The sequence below is a fragment of the Rhodamnia argentea genome, chromosome 8, assembly GCF_020921035.1.
Source record: "Rhodamnia argentea isolate NSW1041297 chromosome 8, ASM2092103v1, whole genome shotgun sequence".
Lineage (NCBI taxonomy): Eukaryota > Viridiplantae > Streptophyta > Magnoliopsida > Myrtales > Myrtaceae > Rhodamnia > Rhodamnia argentea.
In genome coordinates, this window is record NC_063157.1 from 126,547 (window position 1) to 151,409 (window position 24,863).

The 24,863-nt window shown below is 41.0% G+C and overlaps 3 protein-coding genes across 8 annotated transcripts in view; all 3 read left to right on the top strand.

Annotated features, from left to right (window-relative positions):
• Nucleotides 1-18,145, top strand: LOC115729279 (protein STRUBBELIG-RECEPTOR FAMILY 5-like). 2 transcript variants are annotated; one of them, XM_048284178.1, is made up of 16 exons: nt 1-488; nt 805-937; nt 1,072-1,143; nt 1,245-1,310; nt 1,792-1,863; nt 1,943-2,014; nt 2,292-2,363; nt 2,432-2,497; nt 2,858-2,923; nt 2,995-3,299; nt 3,971-4,251; nt 5,625-5,896; nt 6,064-6,184; nt 6,426-6,562; nt 6,664-6,820; nt 7,079-7,583. In XM_048284178.1, the coding sequence occupies exons 1-16, from the start codon at nt 401-403 to the stop codon at nt 7,208-7,210; spliced, it is 2,112 nt and encodes a 703-aa protein (XP_048140135.1). In that variant the 5' UTR covers nt 1-400; the 3' UTR covers nt 7,211-7,583. The 2 variants fall into 2 exon arrangements, 1 of the variants encoding a protein (XP_048140135.1); XR_007199558.1 differs by lacking the exons at nt 6,664-6,820; nt 7,079-7,583 and adding exons at nt 6,621-6,656; nt 18,135-18,145 and having other exon boundaries at nt 6-488; nt 6,426-6,587.
• On the top strand, nt 8,316-13,012 carry LOC115729278 (transcription termination factor MTERF2, chloroplastic). The gene is made up of 7 exons (XM_030659770.2): nt 8,316-8,950; nt 9,649-9,786; nt 9,893-10,135; nt 10,258-10,371; nt 10,751-10,933; nt 11,554-11,771; nt 12,557-13,012. The coding sequence occupies exons 1-7, from the start codon at nt 8,357-8,359 to the stop codon at nt 12,894-12,896; spliced, it is 1,830 nt and encodes a 609-aa protein (XP_030515630.1). The 5' UTR covers nt 8,316-8,356; the 3' UTR covers nt 12,897-13,012.
• Nucleotides 18,146-19,258: 1,113 nt separating the features above from the next.
• The window catches only part of LOC115755825 (vacuolar-processing enzyme-like), a 33,152-nt gene continuing 27,547 nt past the window's right edge, over nt 19,259-24,863 (top strand). For 2 of the 5 annotated variants that reach the window (XM_048283970.1, XM_048283969.1), the window contains exon 1: nt 19,259-19,428. In XM_048283970.1, coding sequence (XP_048139927.1) covers nt 19,306-19,428 — 123 coding nt within the window. In that variant the 5' untranslated portion in view covers nt 19,259-19,305. Of the gene's footprint in view, nt 19,504-19,682; nt 19,848-19,959; nt 20,394-20,546; nt 20,785-20,924; nt 21,179-21,219; nt 21,522-24,863 lie in introns of those variants that run through there. The other 3 variants (XM_030695376.2, XM_030695377.2, XM_030695374.2) reach the window with 3 other exon arrangements.

Genomic DNA, 24,863 nt, shown 5'->3' on the forward strand with positions numbered 1-24,863 from the left:
CCAACTGACCATTGCCTTGACTCTCTGCTTTCTCCTTCCCCTCCATATTTCTTTTCCATTTTTAGGTGCACTTTGCAACCATCCCTGCTCTAATTTTAGAAATTAGTTCCAGGGTCTTCTGCGCAAAAGAAAAAATACCAGAAAAAAATAACAGGAAGCCCTCATCTTCTTCCCGCCCAGGAGAAAGGAAGAACAATGAAAGAACACCCACAATCAGAAAGGGAGGAACGTAAATGCGGAGAAAACGCATGGAGGATGGAATGAAATGAGCATCTTGTGAAATTAGACGTTGCCATCTCCGTCTCCGCTTTTTCGAGCAATCCTCAGCCTCCCTTGCTTTCTTCTGTCTCTTTCTGAGCTTTCCTGATCGTTTGGTTCAGAAAGAATTCTTCAAGAAGATATGTATCGTCTTGGCGTGCTTGCCCTCTTAGTCACTTGTATCGGGACTCTGACCCCCTGGGTTCATTCCAAGACCAATGCTCGTGATGGTATGTATACCAACTTGTGTACCCTTCCCTCCTCTATCTCTCAGGCTATTCCTCCTGGCAGCAATTGTCTTTGTCATTTTTATCCCGTGCCCACGGAAGTCATTTACAAGACCCTTTCTGTTCCGTGTGGAATCCATATATACGTGGACTAATGCTTCCACATATCTTTATCTACGTGATTGCATGACTATGGTATATTGGTATATGGTCCTAATAAGATGTTTGCTCGACACTACTTTGCTCTCTTCGATGAAAACGGATGCCCAAATATTAGGAAATCACGAGATTCTAATGTATATTTGGACGAAAATTGCAGTCTCTGCCCTTAATGTGATGTATAGCAGCATGAACTCTCCTTCAGCACTGACTGGTTGGAAATCGAGTGGGGGTGACCCTTGTGGCGAATCATGGAAAGGAATCGATTGCTCTGGGTCATCAGTGACTGAAATGTAAGTGTCTCTGTGTTCATGTCTGCCTGATTGCACCCATACAACTCTAATGATATCGCTTCAGGCTCACTTAAGTTTCTCCATGTATTATATGTTTCCGAAAGCACACTAATTTTTCTTTGAATTTCTTGCAGAAATTTGTCAGATCTAGGCCTCTCTGGATCAATGGGCTACCTGCTATCAAGCTTGACATCAGTGACCAACTTGTGAGGCCAACATATTGACAATAAGTGCATTTATCTCTATGCTGCCTTTTGCATTGACTGATTGTCACCTGACAACAGTGACTTTCTTTGTCATAGTATAGTGATTTGAGCAAGAACAACCTCAATGGTGACATACCGTATCAACTTCCTCCGAATGCACTTCACATGTAAGTATGCTTTCACACATCTGCATCTTCATCATTCTAGAATAATCTGGATCTGCACAACAATAGTATTCGACCTCCCTATTCATTAGTTTCTTCTCATCTTTTTCGCTGTATCTGAATTTGTTCTTTTCCATTTCTACTCTGTCTTCCCAATAAAGAGAAGGCATGGTCAACCTTGATAGACTTCCTAGAAGCCTCCAATGCCCTACGTGGCAATAGCAGTATGCATTTGTATTAGAGGAGCTTTCCATGTGATTTGCCTAGGAATTTTGGAGTTAAAATGCAGTTTACTACTCTTCTACTGAAACTACCTTGGTTCTAACTTGCTTTACATAGGATTTAACTATTGTTTTGGCCAAATTCTCCATGCCTAGAAGCATTTCTGACGTAGTTCTGGTTTCTATTGTAATCCTTGGTATCATCGATATGGCATAGGCCACTGAACAATTTTCAGTTGATTGACATCAGATTCTTTGTGCAGTGACCTTTCATCAAATGCATTCACTGGAAATGTTCCTTATTCGATCTCTCAGATGACTGATCTCAAGTACCTGTAAGTATTTTCGTTTCAATAAAGGAAGAAGCTTCTTGTTTGTGCCGCCCTTTTTCAGTAATCTTCTTCTTGTTTGCAGAAATCTGGGCCACAATCAGCTCAATGGACAGTTAAGTGATATGTTTGGAAAACTGCCCAAACTCGCCACTCTGTAAGTCCAAGTAACTTGCAGGAATCATTTTTCCAATTAAGTTCCTAACTCTTACCTGCTCTTGTCACGTATACACGTGATAAAGTTGTAGAACAAGAAATCTACAACCTCTTGGTCCCTTTAAGAGAAAAACTGATCAAAGGACAAGTAAATGAATATGGTATTAGGAATAGGCAGTGGCCTGACAAGGAGGAGGGTGATATGTGTTTACTGGTTTACCTGTCATGTTGCTTAAAGATGAGTATTCATTGGGTGGCCTATTCATGAAATGAATCAGGGATCTATCTTACAACTCATTGTCAGGGAATCTGCCTCAGAGCTTTGGATCACTGTCAAGTCTCACAAAATTGTAAGTTGCCAACACAATTATCTACTGATCTTCAAATCTCATGTTTCTAACTCTAGCTTTCTATACAGGCATTTGCAAAACAATCAGCTCACAGGTCCTATAAATGTCCTTACAAACCTGCCCCTCAATCATCTGTAAGCAGTTAAGCTGACTTTTTGTTGAATTTGATGATTGCTAGCATTCAGGTTGTAGAGAGTTAACAGCTTGCTTTCTTATAATATAGACCTTTTTGGAGGATTATGATCATACTTTGCGTTTTGTGTGCCTGTAAACTCCTTTCAGGCATGTGATCGTCTGTTGCACATTTTGAAATATTTATTGGTGCTTCTGTTTGTATGCATTGATTTTAGACACGGCAATTTAGAATTTCTCAAAGGAGTAGTCAATATCCGTTGCTGTAATCACCACTCTCTACTTCGCATGTGTTGTGCCAAGTTCCTGTTAAAGTTGATGGAAATCTGGAGCCTGACAGGATATTCTCGATATGTGATCAGGAATGTTGCAAATAACCAATTCACCGGCTGGGTCCCAGATGCATTGCAGGATATCGATGACATTGAGTAAGTTTCTTTCTGTTTGGCTGAAGATAGTGATAAGTTGTCTCCTTGACCGGCTTTTACTTTCTGTGAAGGACTGAAGGAAATTCTTGGTCCTCTGGCCCAGCTCCTCCGTCACCTCCTGGTGCTTCTCATGCTAAGAAAGGCTCAAAAGAAGGTGATGGCAAGTCTGGTGTGAGTGGACTAACTATAGCTGGAATTGTTATGGGCGTGTTAGTGGTGCTGGCAGTTTTAGTTGCTCTATTTTCTAAGCGATCTTCTTCAGCATCTTCACATTTCCTGGATGAAGAGAGGGCTAGCCAACGCAGAGCATTTACCCCCCTTTCATCACGAGAACTGTCCCATGACCTGCGTGCTGAGATGCATAAAAGTTTTAGAGGTAGCCTTTTCTTCTTTTGGTATCCATCATTTAGAACATAAGAGTAACACACGTGGTTCTAAAATGAAGATTGCCCAAGCCATTTATTTGGCCTTGCTTTCATAGATGTAATGAAACTGATGTTGCTAAATCATCTGTTATATGGAGATTGCAAATGTTGAGCTTACCAATAAGTAAAATGAGAAATGTCTTATTGTGTAAATAGACAACTGAATGCCAACTGTTTAGTTTCTATTGACAAGTTAACATAAATTTCAAGTATCCTTCTTGATACATGGCTGACTTGGAACCCATAACAAAAACAAAAGTACAAGACAGTCTACTTCCCAGCATACTCTTAAGAGAAGTTGAGCACGTGGTCGATAGCCCTCACCCTGCCTTCAGTCAATAGAGGTCCTTCATAACTTTCAAAGCGTTGTCATTCTTTACAAAACCAATCCTCCAACCAAGCAACCCGAAAAAATGAAATGAAATATATGAATGACATCCACAATATATTGTCGGGATTTGTCACATGGATTGCTGGTTCCTGTCATTATTAGGTCCAAAAGTTTGCTGTAGTCATGGCCTTATTTTGCATTGGCTTACTCAAAATTTCCTTTCTGGAGGTATTTTGGGCTTCAAACTTCAATTCATGTATTTGACCTATTCTTTCTTTGTTTCTCCTTTAGCAATAGATATGGATCGTAAGTCAGTGGAATCATCTGCTTCCGTTGATATAAAGGCTTTGGAGAAATCGCCTTCAATTGGATTTCGGCCTCCACTTCACGACCGCATGGAGTCCCTTAAGGATAATGAATTTGCAAACCGTTTGAATGCAAGAAGAAGCACATCAGCTATGAGCTATAATTTGGCCGACTTGCAGAGTGCAACTGGTAATTTTGCAACAGGCAGACTTATCGGTGAGGGATCCACTGGACGTGTTTATAGGGCTAAGTATGCAGATGGAAAGGTATTAGATGCTATATTTTTCTTCTTTGTGACCTAATCATCTTTTCTTGCATGACTTGTGCATCTTTGTTGTGAAATGTTAGGATCGAATGACTTTTCTGTCTCGGGAGTGTCTGCACAGTTTCCCATGAATCATAGGTCCTAAGAGATCTGTTTCTTTACCACACAAAAGATTAGACAACTTGGGCCCTCAGTAGGTTTAGGTGTTTAGCATCTAAGTAGTACAAAGCAATTTCACTTACAACGTAGCTTGGTGGTGCTTTCAGTTCGATTAAAATATGACATGAAGAAGAAAGTCATTACTTTTTATCTCATTATCTGATTAAAGGGTCTCGCCTATCCAGCTGTTACTTTATAAGTCGTAAGGTAAACGTCAGAATGACTCATGCCAGAATCAAATAGCTATTACTGGGGTCTATCCACAAGCTTGTCTTACATAAGCTCATATTCAGTCCTGAACAAAGGTTAGAAAAGCTTTTGTGAATAGGGAATTTTAGACAACTTCCTTCACTTAACATAATGCTAAGCCTTTTCTTCAAGTTATGTTTTTCATCTTGAGTCTTTAGGATGGTGGCCAAACCTCAAAAGGATGAGTTTAGCAGCATTGTCACATGAGCCTGCTACATTTTGCTTCAGTAGGAGTAGGCCATTGTACTTGTGCTTATTGTTGGAGCTGCCTCCTTCATATGGGATTTGCTGATAGGAACAGTATCCAAAGGACACTCAGTCATGCCCACACCACCCGCATCCAGTTACTTCTTCCAATTATCTTTCGGAAAACCCATTTGATGCCCAGCAGAAGAAGTATTGCTGGTCTCTCAGGATGATTGAAAAAATAAACACGGATTGCATTACATTTGCATTCTGAGTGACCTTCTGAGAGTGTAATGTGGATGCTCAGCAGCAGTCCAGGTTATGTTGATAGTCATATCTTTTGTCATGTGATAGCACATGTCCTCAGATAATAAGGTCATGTCCTCAATATTGATTCAACCACTACAACATCCTGAAATTGGAAAACCTCTAGGAAAATCGATATATGGCTGGCAACATTATTCAGCCGTTAGCTCACGAGTCAGTTGTTACAGATGAAAGCTTTTAGTAGCTTTAAGTGAGGGGACATGGCCTCAACTGATGTTGTCATCCATACTTTCAGCTGAGAAAATTTAGTCTTCCATTTCTACACACATTTTCATTCTTTATGCCGTTATTCTGCTCTCTTTTTTTCATGTCTACTCTTTCAAAAAGAGCAAAGTTCTCTTGTACCTTGGAAATATGGCATGCTATACAATATTCTTGGGTAGGAAGAAATGTCACTTAGAAGAAAAAATTGTCTATTTGAATTCTAATCATAGCATTTCTTTTTGTTATCAGGTTTTGGCTGTTAAAAAGATTGATTCTTCACTTTTCCAAGGCAGGAGGGCCGATGAATTCTCAGAAATTGTTGCCAAAATATCGATGCTTCACCATCAGAACATTGCAGAACTTGTTGGTTATTGTTCTGAGCAGCGGCATAACATGCTGGTCTATGAATATTTTAGGAATGGCTCCCTTCATGAGTTTTTACACTTGTCAGATGATTACAGCAAACCACTGACTTGGAATACTAGAGTCAGAATTGCATTAGGCACAGCGCGAGCTGTTGAGTAAGTTCTATACCAACAATATCATCCGCTAGCCATTAGTAGTGTCAAGCTATTTCCAATCTTGCGTAGCTATTATTTCTTGACATTAACAAATGACAGCTGACGAAATGGCTGAAATTGTTACTAGTTAAAGTCCTGTTTCAAATCTCTTACTATTTCTCATGCAGGTACCTCCATGAGGTTTGCTCTCCCTCTGTAGTGCACAAGAACATCAAATCAGCCAATATATTGCTTGATGTCGAACTTAATCCACGACTCACTGATTGTGGTTTGGCTACCTTCCATCAGGTTACGTATTGAAGCAAACTCTTTCCCTCTCTCTCTCTCTCTCTATACAGTGGACATGTGAACTAGTTTACATCACCTCTTATAACTTTGTGATCACATACCTCACTTTCAATGTGGGGCTGTGCCACCAACTTGTAACTTTTGTCAAGCACCACTAAACCTGACAATAGCTACCAATTCTGTCCCTCAGTCTACCTCTGGGTGCTTATTGAGCTTTAACAGCAATTTATTCCTTTTGCAGAGGACAAGTCAAAATCTGGGAGTCGGATACAATGCTCCAGAATGTACAAAGCCTTCAGCTTATACTCTGAAGAGTGATATTTACAGTTTCGGAGTTGTCATGTTGGAGTTGCTGACTGGACGAATGCCTCTTGACAGGTAACTTGTGTTGTTTTTGTGAGTGTCAAAAGAGATTTGAAATGGTGAAGGGAGTCTATTAAATCCATCCAGTCTTGACTGCTCTACTATCCATGTATTAGTTCAAAACCAAGATCAGAGCAATGTCTAGTGAGATGGGCTAGTCCACAGCTTCATGACATCGACGCTTTAGGCAGGATGGTGGATCCAGCACTGCGCGGACTATATCCTCCCAAGTCAGTCTCCAGATTTGCCGATATTATTGCTCTCTGTGTTCAGGTAATACTTCCCTGTCTGCAATCTGCCTCTCGATGAAGTACTAACTAGAACTTAAAGGTAGGTAGCAGTACGGGACATATAAATTTACGCTAGAGGAACACATCTGGGTCCATGTCTTGTGCGCAATTTCAACTCGCCATTAAGTTTCTTCTTGCTGGTTGGCAGTGGAATGTTGAAGACTGACTAGGATAATTTTACCTTGTTTCTCTCTTTCGTTTCTGGTGGAGAGACCTCTAACTTGTATGCATTTTGTTACAGTCGGAGCCCGAATTCCGACCTCCCATGTCAGAAGTGGTGGAGGCATTAGTGCGATTAGTTCAGCGCTCTAGTATGAACAAGAGGGGGGAGAGTCCCGGCGCTTCTCGTCGTATGGATGACTTCGACTATTGATCGGAGAGATCATTGTACTTGGATTGGACTTTTGATTTCTCTTTCTATGTGTATGTGTGCCCACCAAATGACCCTGTGTTAAAAGAGTAGTCTCTGCCAGTCATCTTCCTTAGTGGAAAAAGCATAGAACTCAAGGATAAGCAGGAATGCTTCGAGAGCCGGGCATTCACTGGGACAGAAGCTTCTGTAAATATATCAGAAATCACATCGGAAGAAGACATGTTGCCGCGGAAGATTACTGTATAGTATAGAGAGGAGACGATTCGAGAATTATAGAGGACCGAGTTTCGACATTTTGGTTTCGATGGCGATGATATAAGGTTGGCGAATACGAAGAGGCTGCGGTCTCGCAACTGGAGCTAGGCACAGCATTTGGGACAGGGTTGAAGTTTGAACAAAAAGTAGGCATGTAACTTTGAAGTTGCTTTTAAATGTGAATCGACACAGCATTATGACAGTCACCGTAGTGACTATATCTTCTTTACCATCTGGTAAACTTGATGCAGAAACGAATATGACAAGAGTGGATGTCCTCTTTCCCAAGACATTCTGAATGGATTGGTGATGAAGTGGATGCCTGGCCATGCTCCTACAGTACAAGGCCATGATGTTTGAAGCTATAGCTAGCTACTCATTTTCCACTAATCATAAGTTTTAACTTTGACTAACTCCTCACCTCACGCGTTAACGAGCTCAAACTAGCTTTCTCCCCATGTCCCCGGAAATATTGGGAGAGTCATTTTCTCCACGACTAGACTGACAAATTTTATAGTAGTAGCACAGTAACCATGCAAATTTCTTGATACCTTCTTGCATTAATCGGATTTGAAAAGATATTTATTATACCCAATTAATGACTGTGATTTGATTTAGATAACTACCTTCGCATCGTCATGATGGAAATTAATTTCGCCGATTTAGAATGCAATTATATATGTTGCTTTAGACGAAATTCGATGAACATTTTGCGTTTCATGTGTATATTTGGGCCCCTAAAAATTCCAATCTCAGACAGTGACTTCAAAAACTGTTGGGGTTAATCTGAATTCTCGAACTCCAGCATTCTGGCGCTCAGGGTTGTTTGGTTTAGGGTTTAAGGAGAGTGGTGGGGGTTGATGCAGGAGCGGTCTCCATCTCCATATCTCCATGTCCCTCAAGCTCTCTTCCTTCCCACCTCCACTTTGGAGACTCCAACCTCCTCCTCCTCCTCCAGTCTCGGACACCACCACCACCGCCATCCACTTCAGCACCAGAAGCTTCAATTGCCTCCTCTCCTCTCCCCTCATTACCCCCCACTCCCGGCATCGTCCTCCCAAGCTCCCTCCCCTGCTCTCCACCCCCGTCGACGTCCCCTCCCCGGAAGACGACGAAGAAGATGATGAACAATACTCCGCTTCCTCCGCGCGCCACGCCGTGTCTCGCCTCCTTCATCTCGAATTCGGCCTCTCCCCAGACGATGCCTCCAGGGTCGCCTCCAATGCCCCCGATTACATTCGCTCCTTGATCGATGGGGTCCGGGAGCTCGACGAGCTCTCCCTCTGGGATTCTTCCTGGCAGTCCACCCCTCTCGTCTCCGCCTCCACCGTCGCCGGTTTTCAGGAGAAGGTGGTTTTTTTGGCCAAGCAAAGAGGTGACCGGGGCAAGCTCGCTTTCCTCGAGAGCATCGGCCTCCCTCTCTCCTCTGCCCTCTTTGTCGCTCGTTCCCTCTCCTCCGACTCTCTCCCCACTCTCCTTCGCAAGGTCAGCTACTCCACTTATTCCCTTCATTCTCTTTCACTCATTACATATCAGCTCCTCCTTAAGCCACTGTTGATTTTGTAATATACCTAGCAAATCCTTTCGGAATGGCGAGAATAGGCAGATATTCCTTATTCTTTACCCTTTTTATGTCTGTATTGAGCCTTGACATTCCAAGTTGTCTCTCTACGGTCACGGACCCCTTAGCTGACTGAGAGCATGCTGGGATTCCAAGAACTGAGCTTACTCTATACACTTCTATGCTTTCATAAATTTGAACTTGCAGCCAGTATTCTCCGCAACACTAGTCCTTCAACCACTGTGTTTCATAGCTTCACGCTACTCCCTCTCCCCATCAGGCATATGTTCTTGAATTAAAGCTGGGGGAAGCATTGTGTTTAGGAAGGATTGATTCATCAGTCTCCACATAGTGCTCACTGGCAAAGGGGGAAAAAAAGTAGTACCCTGTTTAATTGTCTCTGTCTCGATCTTTTGTGTATTTCTGCCCTGGTAATTACTTGATAGTTTGCTTCTGAATATGTCATTTTCCTGGAATATTATGTGTAAGTTTGTTTAGAGATGATTCTGTTATTCTCTAGGAGTTGGTTTTTTGGGGAACACTCTGGAGAATTGCATACTTCTTCTCATCTATTTTTTCATGTCACTGCGGTGTCATGGCTTATTTTCTTTCTGGCTTATAGGTTAAAGTGTTGAAGGAAATCTTCTTTTCTAGCAGTGATGTAGAAGGCTTGCTCAGTAAAAATGCTCGTCGAATGATGATGCACTTATCAATTCCTGTGGATGAAGATGTGCAGCTAACCTTATCTTTCTTCGAAAAGGTATTGCTACTATCTTGCTTTAATTGAAAGGTGTGATAAATGTCTTTTTGACTAGGGGCAGTTCATTTATCTAGGGACACCTTTCATGGATAATTTTACTTTGCAGATTGAAGCAAGACGTGGGGGTCTAGACATGTTGGGCAACAAAGATGCCTCTTTTCTATATCTGGTTGAATCATTTCCACGTCTTCTTTCATTGCCAATAGAATCCCATGTAAAGCCTTTGGTGCAATTTTTTGAAAGTATCGGCATTCCTCGAGGACGAGTACCAAATATTATTCTTCTCTTCCCACCAATTATCTTCTACAAGGTTGATGACATCAGGAAGAAGGTTCTGGTGTTTCAGAAGGTATCCCGATTAATATTGTAGAATTGATTTATTTGGAGTAGCAGCCAATGTCTTGTTAAAGAAGCAAGCATAGGTTCTTTATTTCTGTAACTTGGTTGTTTCGTTTCGTGTTTTTCTTGTAGATTCTTGCAGATAGTCATGATATTGGGAGAATGCTTGGGACATATCCATGGATACTTTCTGCGAGCATCCAGTTGAATTACGAGGAGATCCTTTCATTCTTTCAGATGGAAAAGGTATATTATCAAGAATGCTCATGTTTTTTGTCCCTGGCCAGGCTATATCCTCATTAGAAATGGGTTTCCATCGAGCAACTTTTCTAGGTGAATTTAAATGCAAATTTTGTTTGATGCTGATAAATTTGGTAGATTAATTTAGTAATTTGTTCGTTACAAATGTGTTAATTAAGTGTTGATCAAATCAAACTGATATTCAGGCAGAATGACTTTTTAAAGAAAAAAAAGGGAAAAAACCATAGAAGAGAGTTATAGCCCATTATTCTCAATTTGCCTTTTGATCTTTAGGATGGGCCGAGGTATTTGTTTGAGAGTTTTGTAAATTATGATATGTACCTTGGTGCTTCAAATATTGAACCGTGTTGCTGTTTTATTGCAGGTACCAGAACCAAGCAGTCACTGTGCAATTAGATGCTTGCCCCATATTATGGGGTGTTCAACTAGCAAGCTAAAGTTGATGGTAGAATCATTGGGTGAACTATCAGTTCGAAATAAGAAAATGGGTAAGGTCATTGCTAAAAGTCCTCAGCTACTACTACGGAAGCCTGAAGAATTTTTCCAGGTAGCTGGTTAACTCTTTCTTTTGTTGGGTAGATGATTGCTTCTTTTTCATCCTTGGATGTGATAGTAGCCTGACTTGTACCATTTTAGATGCTTTCTTGATTTTGTCGCGTCTTCAATAGACAAATTCTGTGTTTCTAAAGTTCCTTTGCCACTTACCTGTCATCTAACCACAATGCATGTCTTTGTAATCAGGTGCCACTGGGGCACCTCGCTATGGCTCGCTAAAATGTCCTATAGGCAGATATGAGACAATCATCTACCTGTGAACTTTAACGACTTTATCTTAGCTGCAATTATCAGTTTCCTCTCTCACTATCTCGTTCCCTTGTCCTTTCACTGCAAAGAACGGGAGAAAGGCTTTGCTCTATGATTTTTTTAACCGTCATTGCCTACATCTACTTCAGTCCCTCAAGGCTTATCATTGATATGCAAAGTCCAGGCACCAAAGACCTTTTTTTCTCCTGGGCCTTTTGGATGTTGTCCATCAGAAGTTAGTGTGCTTGGTTATCTTGAAATATAAGATTCAATTCTCACTCTGTTATCCAAGTAATTGCTGGATCCTTCAATTGCTGCAAATTGGTAAGTGATGCTAATTTATAAAGGCATTGCTATCTGCAGGTGGTTTCTTTACTCGAAAATCTTGGATTTGATAGGGAGACGGTGGGGAAGATACTTCTTCGCTGTCCTGAAATTTTTGCTGCTAGTATAGGGAAAACTCTAAACAGGAAGCTTGAATTCCTTAAAAACATGGGCATTTCCAATCATCACCTCCCAAGGGTTATAAAGAAGTATCCAGAGGTTCTTGTGTCTGATGTTGACCGCACTTTGATCCCTCGGTAAGGATTTTATTCCCCTGAAAAATTTTAATTGAATTGCTCTCTTTTCTTGAGCATCCTTTTGCTGTTCGAGACAAACTCCGATAGGTGATCCGATGCCTAAAGTTTTACTCATAAGGCATATTGTTTGTTCCGAAATAAGGAGAGCGAATAAAATTGCATGACATGATCTTAAATGTCTGAGTCAGCTGTTTATAATCACTTTTTAGTAACTTGTGTCAAGTTATTGTGTAAGATGTTTGAGTAACTTGTGTATAAGCTGTTTTGTAAATGAGAGAGTTGTCTCTTCTGCACGGGCAATGTTATGTGGTAAAAAAAGAGACTTGGCAGTGAGAATCAGAATTCCCTTCAGGTTTTGTGGGCGCAATAGTTGGTATGTAAACCAATTAAGTAGTTATGCTCTCAGTAATATGCTCATAAACCTGGAGAAGCATTCCAAACTGAAATACTGGAATATGAGAGGAAAGGCCTTGCAAGGTGATTTATTGTCTTTTGGCTTGAACTGTGAGGCTACAAACAGTGAAAGGGGGAAAAATGAAAAGATGCAACTAGGATGACTTAGTATGGCAGAGGTAGTAGAGCCGAGAGGAGCAACCTCAAGATGAAACATGAAAAATGAATTCTTCAACTGCATTAAGGATGTCTGTTGGTCAAAGTTAGGCTCATGATTCTACGACCAGGAGGGGAGCTAGGTGATATGAGCAACTTCTTTTGATCTGTCTAGAAAGATGGATTATATTGCATGTTTGGGCTAGTTTAATGTTGTGGTGGTGTTTTGCGGACAGGATAAACTATCTGATGGAGATAGGGCTTACAAAGCGAGAGATTGCCTTCATGGTGCGGAGGTTCTCGCCATTGTTGGGTTACAGCATTGAGGAGGTGTTCGTACCGAAGCTGGAATTTCTAGTGAAGACAATGGAGAAGCCTCTGAAGGAGATTGTGGAGTACCCGAGGTACTTCAGCTACTCGCTCGAGAAGAGGATAAAGCCTAGATATTGGGTGTTAAAGGGTAGGAAAGTAGAGTGTAGCTTGAAAGATATGTTGAGCAAAAATGATGAGGAGTTCGCCGCGGATTTTATGGATGTCGAAAGGATGATTGTTCCCCCTGCCCCTTCTCATCATTGAAATACCCGGGAAAGTCGTTGTGACATAGAAAGCCGGTGTGTTGTACATACATATGAAGAAATTGCAGTTAAAAAGGAAAAAAAATAGTGAGTTGGGTTTTCCTTTGTCTTCGATAAGCTAGGGCACGAATGGCAACATTTTTACTTTAGAAATCAACTTCTTATCACAAGTTGATTTTTCTACTTTTACACGGAAGCAAAAGTTGATTTTTGATTAGAAAAACTCGTTTGATAACGGTTGAAAATTTCTACTTTTGAAATATTATTAGTACAAAATCTTTTATGAAAAATTATCATCGGCGGCTAAAAAAATTCTACTTTATTTTTAGACTTTTCAAATTTCTTTAAAAAATAATTTTTATTATTTAAAAATATTATTTACTTTTTAAAAATAAAAAATATTATTTATTTTTTACTTCGGAGTCCGAAGATGGCGACTTGGTAAAGGGGGGGGAGGTTGGCGATTAGTGGCGGGGGGTGATGATGGGCCGCAATCGGCGGTGATCGTCCGTTGGTGACGGTCGACGGAGGTCAACGGTGGACAGTGGTTGGCGGGGGCTGCGGTAGTTGGTGGCGGCTAGCGGAGGTTTGCGGTGGGTGGCGGAGGGCAATGGGTGGATGCCGATAGAGGTCCGCAATAGGCGCGACCGGCGGTGGTCGGCGGTGGGCAATGATCAGCATTGGGAGTCGGCGGAGGCGGCCGTGATCGAAAAGAAAGTGAGGTGAGAAGTACTTTTTGAGCTGAGAAGTAATTTTTTTAACTTATCAAATTAGGGGAAAAACGACTTCAGTAGTGAAAATTCACTTCGGAATTAGAAATTTTTTTCAAAAATAAATTTTTTTACCAAATAGATTTCTCCTTCATAAGTTATATTATCAAATAGATTTTTGTTTCGTAAACATTTTTAAAGCAGAAATTTACTTTCAAAAGTATTATCATGCATATCTTTAGTGCTTCTTCCGTGGAACACAGGTACACTACACGGGGAAAGACTTATTCTGTCGAGGCCTTGGATATGTAAAGTCCATTCGTGTGCAGCTTTGAACCAATTGGATTTCAATGTCGTGATGTGCCATTGGATCAAAGATTAAATAAGAGAAACGGGCGGTTTGTCTTTAAGTAACTTTTATGAACAAGATTATCAGCACTAACATGTTGAAACTTGATTTTTGATGAAAGAAGATTGAAAGTTTGTTCGACATATATTTAAAAGATTCTTCAGTTTTGATGAGAAGTTAATAATCACATGAAAAAGAAAATAATTTTAGACAGGTTGAAAAGTTTATTTCTTCTATAATGCAAAGCTTTCAGTGATCATCCCGTTAATCACCACAGTGGGACAGTCGCTTAGCTAATTAACTCATCTCATTTTTGGTAGAAGAAGTTATTAATGCGTGGAGGAGTAGCTGATTTATAAACTTATTATAACTGAACCACATGAAGAAATCACTGATTTGGAGAAAATTGTCCAAAAAATCTTAAATCTATTACACTTTTGTCAATTCAATTCTAAACCTTTTAATTTTGCTAATTTAATCTTAAACATTATTATTATACCAACTCATTCTTAAACCTCTTGTGTTTGTGCAAATTCAATTTGATTGACCAGTGTTGACGTGGATAATTTTTTTAATAATATTTCAATACTTTTTAATCATTTTTTTATTTTCCTTTTTCCCTTTTTTTAAAAATTTTTTCTCTCTTTTTTTTTTTTTTTTTTCCTTTCTTCTTCCTCCATACGGTCCCTGCCGGCAACCGACCAAAGGCTAAGGCCGGTGAGACTCGCCCCCACCGGCCACATGGGAAGAAAGGGATGGTGGGACTGAGGCACTTTGCTGATTTTTTTCCCTTTGAGAAGTTGGTCTCATGACTTTGGGAAGGAGTTTGCGGTACTCGGTCCTCGTGTTTCAGTCCACTGTCCACACACACACACACAAGTACCATCGCTTCTTTCTCTGGTGAATGATCCCATTCGAAATCCACAATTGCAGACAGACTTCATTCCGTAAATCTTCACAAATCATGCCAAAAAGAAAAGAAAAAGAAATAATAAACTACAGAATCTTTGGCTGGAGTCGAGTGATGAAGGGTAACCTTCTCCCAGGCCGGATCCGGGTGACCCTCGCCCTCGCCAGTAGCCGGTGGGGTCGACCTCGCCGGCCAGATGAAGAAGAAGGAAAAAAAAAAGAGAGAAAGAAAAGAAAAAAAGGAAATAAAAAAATAATTAGAGCAATATTACAATATTATTAAAATCTGTCCACGTTAGCGTCGGGAAGCATCCACATGAGCGCCGATCGGCCAACGTTAGCCTGATGGACTGAATTGGCACAAAGACAAGAGATTTAGGAATGAATTGATAGAAATACAGGACTAAATCATTCAGAACTTTTTTGAGAATTTTCCCTGCTAATTTGCAATAAAGCACCAATGACCATAATCTGGTGAATGAGTACTTACCTTCTTTTACAGTATGAAAAGGAATTAGCAATCGCAACTACTTGATGCGATAAGCTCTTACAACAAGGAATCGTCCTTTGTCGGATTGAAAACTTCGCTATGAGCGTGAAAGGATCTCGCGTATAATAACACCTTAGAATCGGCCAAAGCAAGTAGACTCCTAGACTCATCAGTCGTCGTTGTATGTTCTTTTCAGTCCACGTGGAGGGAATGAATTGAAGCTGTCGTTAAGCAATAATTAACATAAGTTAATCCTATACTGAGTGAGTGGATGTCGAATTCGGGGCTGAGTCGAATTTGACTTGTGCTCTGGACGGGAGGATTAGTGCTGAGTCCCCTGAATTCCTTATCAATCAAGGATTGTCCGGACGGATGCTGATCGATGGGAATTGCTAACAGAATGGCAGCGGGCCGACCCCTTCTACTTGCGAAAGAGAGCGGGTGACGACGACTGCGACATCGACAGGGTGAAAGCAAATGACTAGATAATGAAATCGGAAGTCGGTTTCACTCTTAAACGAAATTCATGGGTCCAAGTAGGTGAGAATCTCGTTGAAATTTGGAACCAAGGAATCAGGAATCTTGTCTGTGCTTCTGTGCATGTTCCACAGATAAGCTGAACGAACCCTTAAATGCGATGTGCGGCTTGCCACGGCGAAGCCCGGGTTTCTTCTCGCTAACAGCATGTGCTGCTGTGCCGGAAGTGGGGATGCTCTCCGGTCGGGGCTTGCCTTGTATTTCCTTCTAAAAGTGGAGAAAAACGGACGGAAATGCAAATGCCGCGACTGACTTTACTTTCTGTTCGAATGCGAATAAGACACAGAATATCAGCGTCCCGTTGGATATGCGGCCAAACTAAGGAGGAGTTGTGACATCCTGTGTCTTGCCTTGCGTCCATTTGGTTGCATGAATGTTTTGGTTAGCTCTGAGCATTAGCCTCGGCTCGCCGAGAGTCTTTCACAAGGAACAGAATCGAACCTTTACGAGCGGTAAAAAGAAGTGGATCGTTGGCAAATGAGTGAGTAAGCCGCCTTATTGAAAAGGGGCTGTGCAAATGATCAGTTTCGAAACATTAAACTCAATTCCCTGTTCAGGCATAACTCAATTGTTTTGAGATGCTTGTGATGCAGCAGAAACATATGATGTAATGAGATGGGCATGCCGGATGGGAAGAGATGGCTAATACGGTATGGTTTCGGAATCACCGCCATCGCCGACCTCAATCAAAGATTAATTTTTTTAGCCGTTTGTTTTCAATGCGATCGATAGTGTGTTGACATTAAAAACTCTGAAGCACATTCCACGCCTATCACACCTGGACCCCATCTCACCTCACCTGTAAAACCCGGAAAAAACATCTTCGTCTTATGCTTTCTTTGTGTTCTTGTTCTGGAAAGCGCGAGTCAGCTTCGGCTGAAAAAGAAGGAGAGCGTGCCGGCAACGCAGAAATGAGAAGATGGAGGAGGAAAAGGTTGTCTTGGCCGCCCTTCCAGAGATGACAAGTCACGTCATGTCAACCCCCACAACGAGAACAGCCAAAACGCGCGACAGGAGCTGCAATTTCTCCCGACTTGTGATTCGGAGGAGCACCGATGATTCCTCAAAACACTAAAAGCATCTTTCCAACTCCTTTCGTTGTGAAGGAAAGTACCATAAGAATTGCATATTCTGAATTTACAGCTTCACTTTACTAGGAAACAAGAGAAAGAAATCACCTCTACTTAGTTCCACTGTGTTGATAGCTCCAGACATTTTGATCTCTATCCGAACCACACGGAAAAAGATCGCGTGACTTCTCTTGATGGACTTATCGATAATGTTTCTAATGTAGTTCATGGCCTGTTAGAAGTAAAAGACGATGTGGCGGGACCCTCGCAGATAGAAAAAAAATTATTACAATTAGTTTGATGATGATCGAGTGATATTGCTTCTTCGGCGCAAACTAAGGAAATCTCTCGGATGTGAAGCGCAATGGATTTTAATCTATGGTCGGCTGGAGATCTCTTTACAACAATATCAAATCAGAGATTGAATAAGGGGAAGGAAAAGGAGTTCTCGACCCGAAACTGGGAGAGGAGGACCTATTCAATCCCATAATCTTGGCTCCAAATATTTGAAAAAGAAAAAGTAGAAAGAAGAGAAAGTTGAGAGATCCAACTGAAAATGAAAATTCTAAGACATTATCACACAATACGTAGCGTACCGTAGCATAGTTGTCATTCGACCCCACCAGTCCACCATTGAATATTGATGTCTCACAGAGTGGGGCACTAAATCCACAATTAGCATCGGCAACAACGTGGGAGGATGTGTCTCTCACAAACCCATCTCTTGATATCAAGAAAGCAACTTCCACTTCAATGTTCAGCAATAGCAAATTATAATATAAGCTCCAACTTCCAGTAAAGTTGACCGCCCTCTCATTGCTGCATGATGCTTCCATAGATTATCAAAATCGCAGGCCACGTTTCTGGAGGTTCAATGTGTAAATGATGAGGTGCGTTATTGATTGCCTAATGAATTGCACTCAGGCTTAGTTTTTCGAACGTGATCAAGTTGGGGGTAATCCCTTCTTTTTTACCGACTGGACGTCGGGTTTTCCAGTTTTAAGTGTCCCGTGGAACAACCACACCCTTGTATACTCTCGACCACTAATTTTGCTACAACTATTTTTGTCTAGTGGACTTGACTCATCTCATTCTCATCAGTCATCTCCACCTTTGTCATGTCTTTCCCTGACATTATTGAGGCCCGTTTGTTTGTTCAACTGAAACTAAAAAGCAGAGAGAGAGAGAGAGAGAGAGAGAGAGAGAGAGAGAGAGAGAGAGAGAGAGAGAGAGAGAGGGCAAGGGGAAGGGGACAAACTAAAAAAGTTCGGGGACAACATTACATATTAGGTTAAAGTTCATGGACTAAATGTGTCATTATCCCATCTTTTAATGCTGCGGTGATGGGGTGAGCCGATGGCAAACAAAAACAATTTTAAGGGTTTGATTACATAGCCCCAAAGAAAAGCGCCAAAGACTCTAGTTTTAGAAATTGAAGAACATCTTCATGGATCAATGATTAAATTGAGCATTATATTTGCTATTTTTAAGGTGTAAACCTGCACAACATCGGAAGCCTACCAAAAAAAAAAAAAAAAACACAAGCAAAAGACAAATCGTGTCTGTCTAGAATAAGCGGCAAGGATTTACGTATCTACCAAATGATAAAATTGAGATGAGAGAATGAGTTCGGAAGGAAGATTTAGGAAAACCTCTCTATTTGATGCATGCTCCTATTCTGCAAGAAATTATAAAATGGTTCAGCTACATTAAGATATAGGCCAAGGATGTACTTCATCCCGGATTCGTTTCGATGCCATTTGTGGATGGATTTGTCGTGATTTCATTGTGCCACAAATCACTCTATGTCCCCCGTCTTGGCCAACTGCGCAAAATGCTTCGTGTAAGTGCTCCTTGATTAATCTCCGTTCTCTCAGCATCTTATGTATGGATACCCTAATTATCCACGGTAAACACATCCATCTAAGTGCAATAATTAAGTAGAAAAGGAAGCAACTCATTGACCACTTTGAGTAATCCCTTAAAACCCAGAAGAAAAAGAGCACAATGAAGCATTGACGAAGTTTCATCCAAGAAATGGCGAGAGAAGAAGAAAGACGATGAAGGAGGAGAATTGTCATGGAACGGGTGGAGCATAAGTAAAGGCTGGTAGGGTTCCGACAAAAATCCCATTTTTGACAGACTTTGGTCGTATCCTTCAAGTCTTTTTGTGGGGATGGGGTCATCGAATTCCCCCCATAAGGATGAGTTTGCCATCAACGTCCCACCACGCGCATGCATTCCCCCACCACCAGTACCACTATATAAAAACCTCCCTCCCTCCCTTTCCCACACATCCTAACCATCCTCGTCCAATCTCATTCCTCATCGAATTCTCCATCTTGATGATGAGCTCCTCATATGTTAGCCTTGTTCCTTTCCTCCTTCTCCTCCTCACGGCACTGATGATGGCTGCTGTGAGCGAGAGTCGGAGGAGCTTTCAAGAGATTCTGTTGCAGTCCGGTGGGGTTGCTGCAACTGACGGCACTCAATGGGCTGTCCTAGTCGCTGGATCCAGCGGTTATTACAATTACAGGCACCAGGTGATCCACCAACCTGAATTAAGCATCACCTACAGTATATCATCGTATTTTCATCGTATATCTGTATAAAATATTGTGGACAACTGGCTTGCTGTACCGTATGTACTTTCGTGCTACATCAATAGCACGTTGATACATAAAATATGGATGGATTGACCTGTGTGTTGTGTCTATTGCAGGCTGATGTTTGCCATGCCTACCAAATCCTTAAGGAAAATGGGTTGAAAGATGAGAACATCATCGTGTTCATGTACGACGACATCGCCGAGAATGAGGAAAATCCCACCAAAGGAATCATCATCAACAAACCCAATGGCCCTGATGTTTACCATGGAGTTCCCAAGGTCTTAGGTTCAACACTCTTTGCCTAGCTACTTTTTACATCCCCTATATAGGAGGATGCATATTGGCGTGATTGTTTAACGATTTCAATTAACCAATTGGGTAATATTGCAGGATTACACCGGTGATGAGACCACAGCAGCTAACTTGTATGCAGTCCTTCTTGGGAACAAGACGGCCCTCAGCGGGGGCAGCGGCAAGGTTTTGAACAGCGGCCCAAACGACCACGTCTTCTTCTATTACACCGACCACGGGAGCACGGGACTGGTGTGCATGCCCGTGGGGGACTACATATACGCGAATGACCTGATGAACGTGCTGAAGCAAATGGAGAAGGCGAAGAAGTACATGAACATGGTGATATACATAGAGTCCTGCGAGTCTGGGAGCATGCTGCAAGGGCTGCTCCCCAAGGACATGGGGATCTATGCGACCACGGCATCCAACGCCAACGAGAGCAGCTGGGGCTACTACTGCCCTGATGATCCTTCCGCCAAGTATGACACTTGTTTGGGGGATCTCTATAGCATTGCTTGGATGGAGGACAGGTATTGTTATGTCGCCCGTCTATTTTCAACAGTAACTGTACGTGCACGGCATTCGTCCTTTACAACATCTCTTTGTTAACTGTACATGTATTCATGCTTTGTTCTCTCTGTCTCTCTGTCTCCATTAATCTGAATTTGGGCTTGTGAGAACAGTGATGCCCACAATTTGGGGACGGAAACATTGCGGGATCAATACTTAACGGTGAAGAAGAGGACCAATCTGTCCCATGTGATGCAATATGGAAACATGGCTCTCAGCGAGGCCTTCCTCTCCACTTACATGGGCCAAAGCCCCAAGAAAGTCTCTTCCGTTCCCTTGGACGAGCTCTCTCCTTCGAATTCCCTGGCTGTTCCCCAACGTGATGCTGATTTGATCTTTTTCCAACGCCAGGTCCGTCTCCATCACCGTCGATTATGTTGCCTGTTCGGTTACCTGTTCTGACTGGAAATTAAACAGAGGAATATAATATCGCTGTCTTGTCTATTGTTCTTGGCACACCTTGTCGATCGACTTCTTGTGGGTGGTTATAGGTGCAAAAAGCTCCGAAAGGGTCTGTCGAGAGTGCGGAAGCACAGAAGACACTAGACGAACAAATGGCTCGGCGATCGCATGCTGACCGCAGCATCAACCAAATTGTCAACCACCTGTTCGGTGATTCCAATGCTGCAAGCATCTTGACTGCTGTTCGACCTGAAGAACAACCTGTTGTTGATGACTGGGACTGCCTCAAGACATTTGTGAGTCTCCATGATCTCCTTATCAATTATACGTTTGATCCATATATGTGATACATGTGTGTGCGCAGCTAATTTATCTCGTCAACAGTTTCTAATGTCGAATTTGTTTCGTTGCGTGACGAGTAGGTGAGGACTTATGAGCAATATTGTGGACGGCTGAGCGAGTACGGAATGCAATACACAAGAGCCATGGCGAACATGTGCAACGCTGGAGTAGACAAGGACCGTATGGAAGCAGCTTCTATTCAAGCTTGTTCTTGAAAAGCAGAGTGAAAACGACGATCAATGTCCCAAATGATGCTTTTGCGTACAGTTTCTGAATTAACTACGGAGTATATGTGCTGCTTCTATGAAATTGGAATAAATTCTTATTGGCGAGCTCCCTATGTATCTTGTGAATTAGTCGGCTCGTCAAAATGTTCGAACTTTCTTGGAAAGTATGTGAGAATCTTTTCAGATGGTTAATGATATTGCCGGTTTCTTTCTTTTTTTGGCAATTGTGTCTAATCATCTTTACAATACATGTAATTGGACATGCACCATAACCTTTTCAACCCTATTAACAACACTTACGGTTGAGAATGCACCGTTATACTGTTACATTATCAGTTTCTCAAATCCTAACCTGAATGATCCCTCTAGCATGACAGTGTGATAGTATAATGGTAAAATATTAAGCATAAAATCAAAGGTTGGTCTCGTCATGATTGTCATATACTTTTTGCTATTCATAACATTTATGGGTGAAAATGTACCATTATCGTGACACCGTCAGCTTCTCACATCCTTAACATAAATGAGACGATTGGATGATGACCACTTTCAAGGGCAGATTCTAATGAATGAAAGGGATTGACGCCAAACAAGAGAAGAACATGAACTAGCTGCTTTAAAGAAGGGATGGAATTGCTTTCCCTTGAGAAACAAGCATAGGAAATCATAATAAAATCTTGGTGAATAAAGTAATGGAGTTTCAGAATGAGGGATTACAACATTGTGGACGCGCGTGCGCGCACACACGTATATATATATCCGGAGATAAAACGACTTACAAAAAAGTAGCATCATGGAGACAAACAGGAACTTAAATCTAATGCTCATCACCAAATCGATAAGTTGGTCGACCATTCACCATCGTATGTCAAAAACTTTATTTTATGCTCATCAATTATCATTAGTTATAACTATTGATTAATCTCAAGATTATCGACAACTGCGGTATATAACTATCGACGGCTATCACGTCACTTGTCAATAACTATATGGATCTAATCATCAAACTCTATGTTCGACCAAATCAACACACGCTCCTTTTCAAAAGAATTAAAAGATTTCAAGTCTTTAATTTATCTAAATAGTTGAAAAGGCACGAATGATTACCTTTAATGGTTTGATTGAAAGTGCATTAATTCTCCTAAAGTTTGAATGGGGAAATACTTTCCTAGCAGTACTATCGGGGACAATATAATTTCAGCCACGGATCCACACATCATCACCGCGTGTTTTGCATAAAACAGCATAAATCACTTATTGATTGGGAGATCGTGTGATATTGTCAAACCGTCAAGTTAGCAGCTTCCTTTTGAATGTCACATATTGATAATTACTTCCCTTTTTAGTTCTTAGCCTAGAGAAATTTGACACGTGAATCGGCACCCATCCTTCTTTGAACCGTTGGCCAGCAAACCGTCACCTCCTCCTTGAGTAGTACTCAACTTTTACTTTGTTTTGCACTTCAGCTTCAACCTCTAAACATTGGCTTGCAGCTAGATTTGATCCAAACCTAAATCCTCTATTTCAGCACATTTCAAGCTTATTTCACTTACACTTCGATGGCTCCCCAAACCCAAGTTGCCACACTCCTTCCTTCGACATGTCTGTCCCGCTTCGACAAACTCAAAGAGTGAGACAAAAGCAACTGTCTTCTCCAACTCCTCAACAAATCTCAGGGAGATGCTGAGCAGGTAACCGCGGTTCCTCGCTGGATAGGGTCGAATCCTCTTACACCAAAGAGTAGGGCTGAAAAGCCACCCCCTAAGTCTCGTTGGCTGGTGAACACGATCGAACACTCTCAACGCCATCCTAAGTGTTTTCTGAAAGGGCAATTCCGGTTTCGACTGTGGGATGTGTGAACAGAAGGAAGTATAGTGCCAAAGCATAATATGCACATACCGTTTCACTAATTTTTATAAATTATAATATGAACCCACGACAAACACTCTATTCCTTCTAACTTCTGTCTGCAAAATCATTTAATATGAACCTTAAATGCATACCTCGATGTGGGACAAGCTCACACAAAATGACATTTTTGAAAGAGAAATTCAAGGCCAAAGTCAAATATGAGTTCCGACTCAAATTCCCAATGGAATCGCCAAGCAATCGGGACCTTCCTACCACTAAGGGAAATTAAAAGGATTTAGTAAACGGCAACGAAAGTTCCTCTCGCGATGAAGAATCTGAACGCATGAGCAAGCACAAGTAAAACCGCGTTTGGTCCATTAAAATGAGGTTTCTACAAACTATAAGTCGGGAGGTAAACATGCAATGATATGCAGACGCGCATGAAATGCATGATGCATGTTTGTGCATAAATCAACAACTATCTATCAAAGCTAATGAGTACGCAACCTATACTAATTTTTTTGGCACTTTATCTTTTAATGACAATAATGAATATCCAATTAAACCCTAAAACACCAAAGGCTTTACTTCTACATGCATTATGATGCAATGACCTGAAATTTCCAATTAGATTAAAATGCCTAAAATGAATGGTTCATGACTTTAATATAAACTCTTTACTACATGCATACTAAACTACATGACATCCGACCAAAAAAATACATGACATGAACATAAAGATGAATATGGCACGACTTAAATCTCTAAATAAATTATATGCATATCCTAATCTATCATGTACGACATGGATTCCTAATCACCAATGACAAGCATAATGATGTGTGCAATGAATGTTGGACATGCATCAACCCTAAATGCAATCTACATTAGATAATGAACAAAATTAATTACTAAAGACAGGCATGCAATTCACTAGGTAACATGCAACATGTGGCACGTTCCTTATGGAACTAAACATGAACTAATTCTATGATGATTATATGCAATCTACATAAGATATTAATGGAGTGCTTGTTTTTCCATATGAATTAAAAATTGGAAACTAGCCTAATGTATCAAATATATGAAATCCAAGATTAGGAAGTATATACAGACGAATATAATGGAAAATACGCAACATGTATGAATATCTGACAAAAGAGCAAAATTTGATGAAAGCGCCATATTATTCCTGATTAATTCTAGATTCTAAGTACTATATGCATACATGAATATCATAATTGAGGGTCCAACCTTTCGTGTTGGAGATAGGGTTTGATTCTCTCTCTTAGATTGATTGAATAAATATTGGATCCATGAGATTGGATATTTAGTCTATAAAATAGTAAAATATTGTTTCCTACCTTGTATTTCCCTGTATTATATATGTCATTGTGTACATGTAAGAAATGAACAAAAATATAATTTCAATTTCCCAAATTGTTATTTCCATTTCGCTTCATGATATCAGAGCCTTCGTCCTCTGGCCTTGCTTCTACGAAATCTTGTTGATTGCCTCAAGTCAATCTTCTAGCCAAGTTATTAAGAAAACGAATTAACTTGCAAAACAAAGTTAGCACCCCGAAGAGGAATACATAAATTGGATAA

What these genes read in the sequence shown, in the direction of transcription:
- LOC115729279 (XM_048284178.1), top strand. Translation starts at nt 401, where the DNA reads ATGTATCGTCTTGGCGTGCTTGCCCTCTTAGTCACTTGTATCGGGACT. An exon ending in GGACGAATGCCTCTTGACAG is followed by an intron (nt 6,563 to 6,663) that starts GTAACTTGTGTT and finishes TCCATGTATTAG; the next exon opens with TTCAAAACCAAGATCAGAGC. An exon ending in TTATTGCTCTCTGTGTTCAG is followed by an intron (nt 6,821 to 7,078) that starts GTAATACTTCCC and finishes ATTTTGTTACAG; the next exon opens with TCGGAGCCCGAATTCCGACC.
- LOC115729278 (XM_030659770.2), top strand. Translation starts at nt 8,357, where the DNA reads ATGTCCCTCAAGCTCTCTTCCTTCCCACCTCCACTTTGGAGACTCCAA. An exon ending in CCTTATCTTTCTTCGAAAAG is followed by an intron (nt 9,787 to 9,892) that starts GTATTGCTACTA and finishes TTTACTTTGCAG; the next exon opens with ATTGAAGCAAGACGTGGGGG. An exon ending in AGGTTCTGGTGTTTCAGAAG is followed by an intron (nt 10,136 to 10,257) that starts GTATCCCGATTA and finishes TTTTTCTTGTAG; the next exon opens with ATTCTTGCAGATAGTCATGA.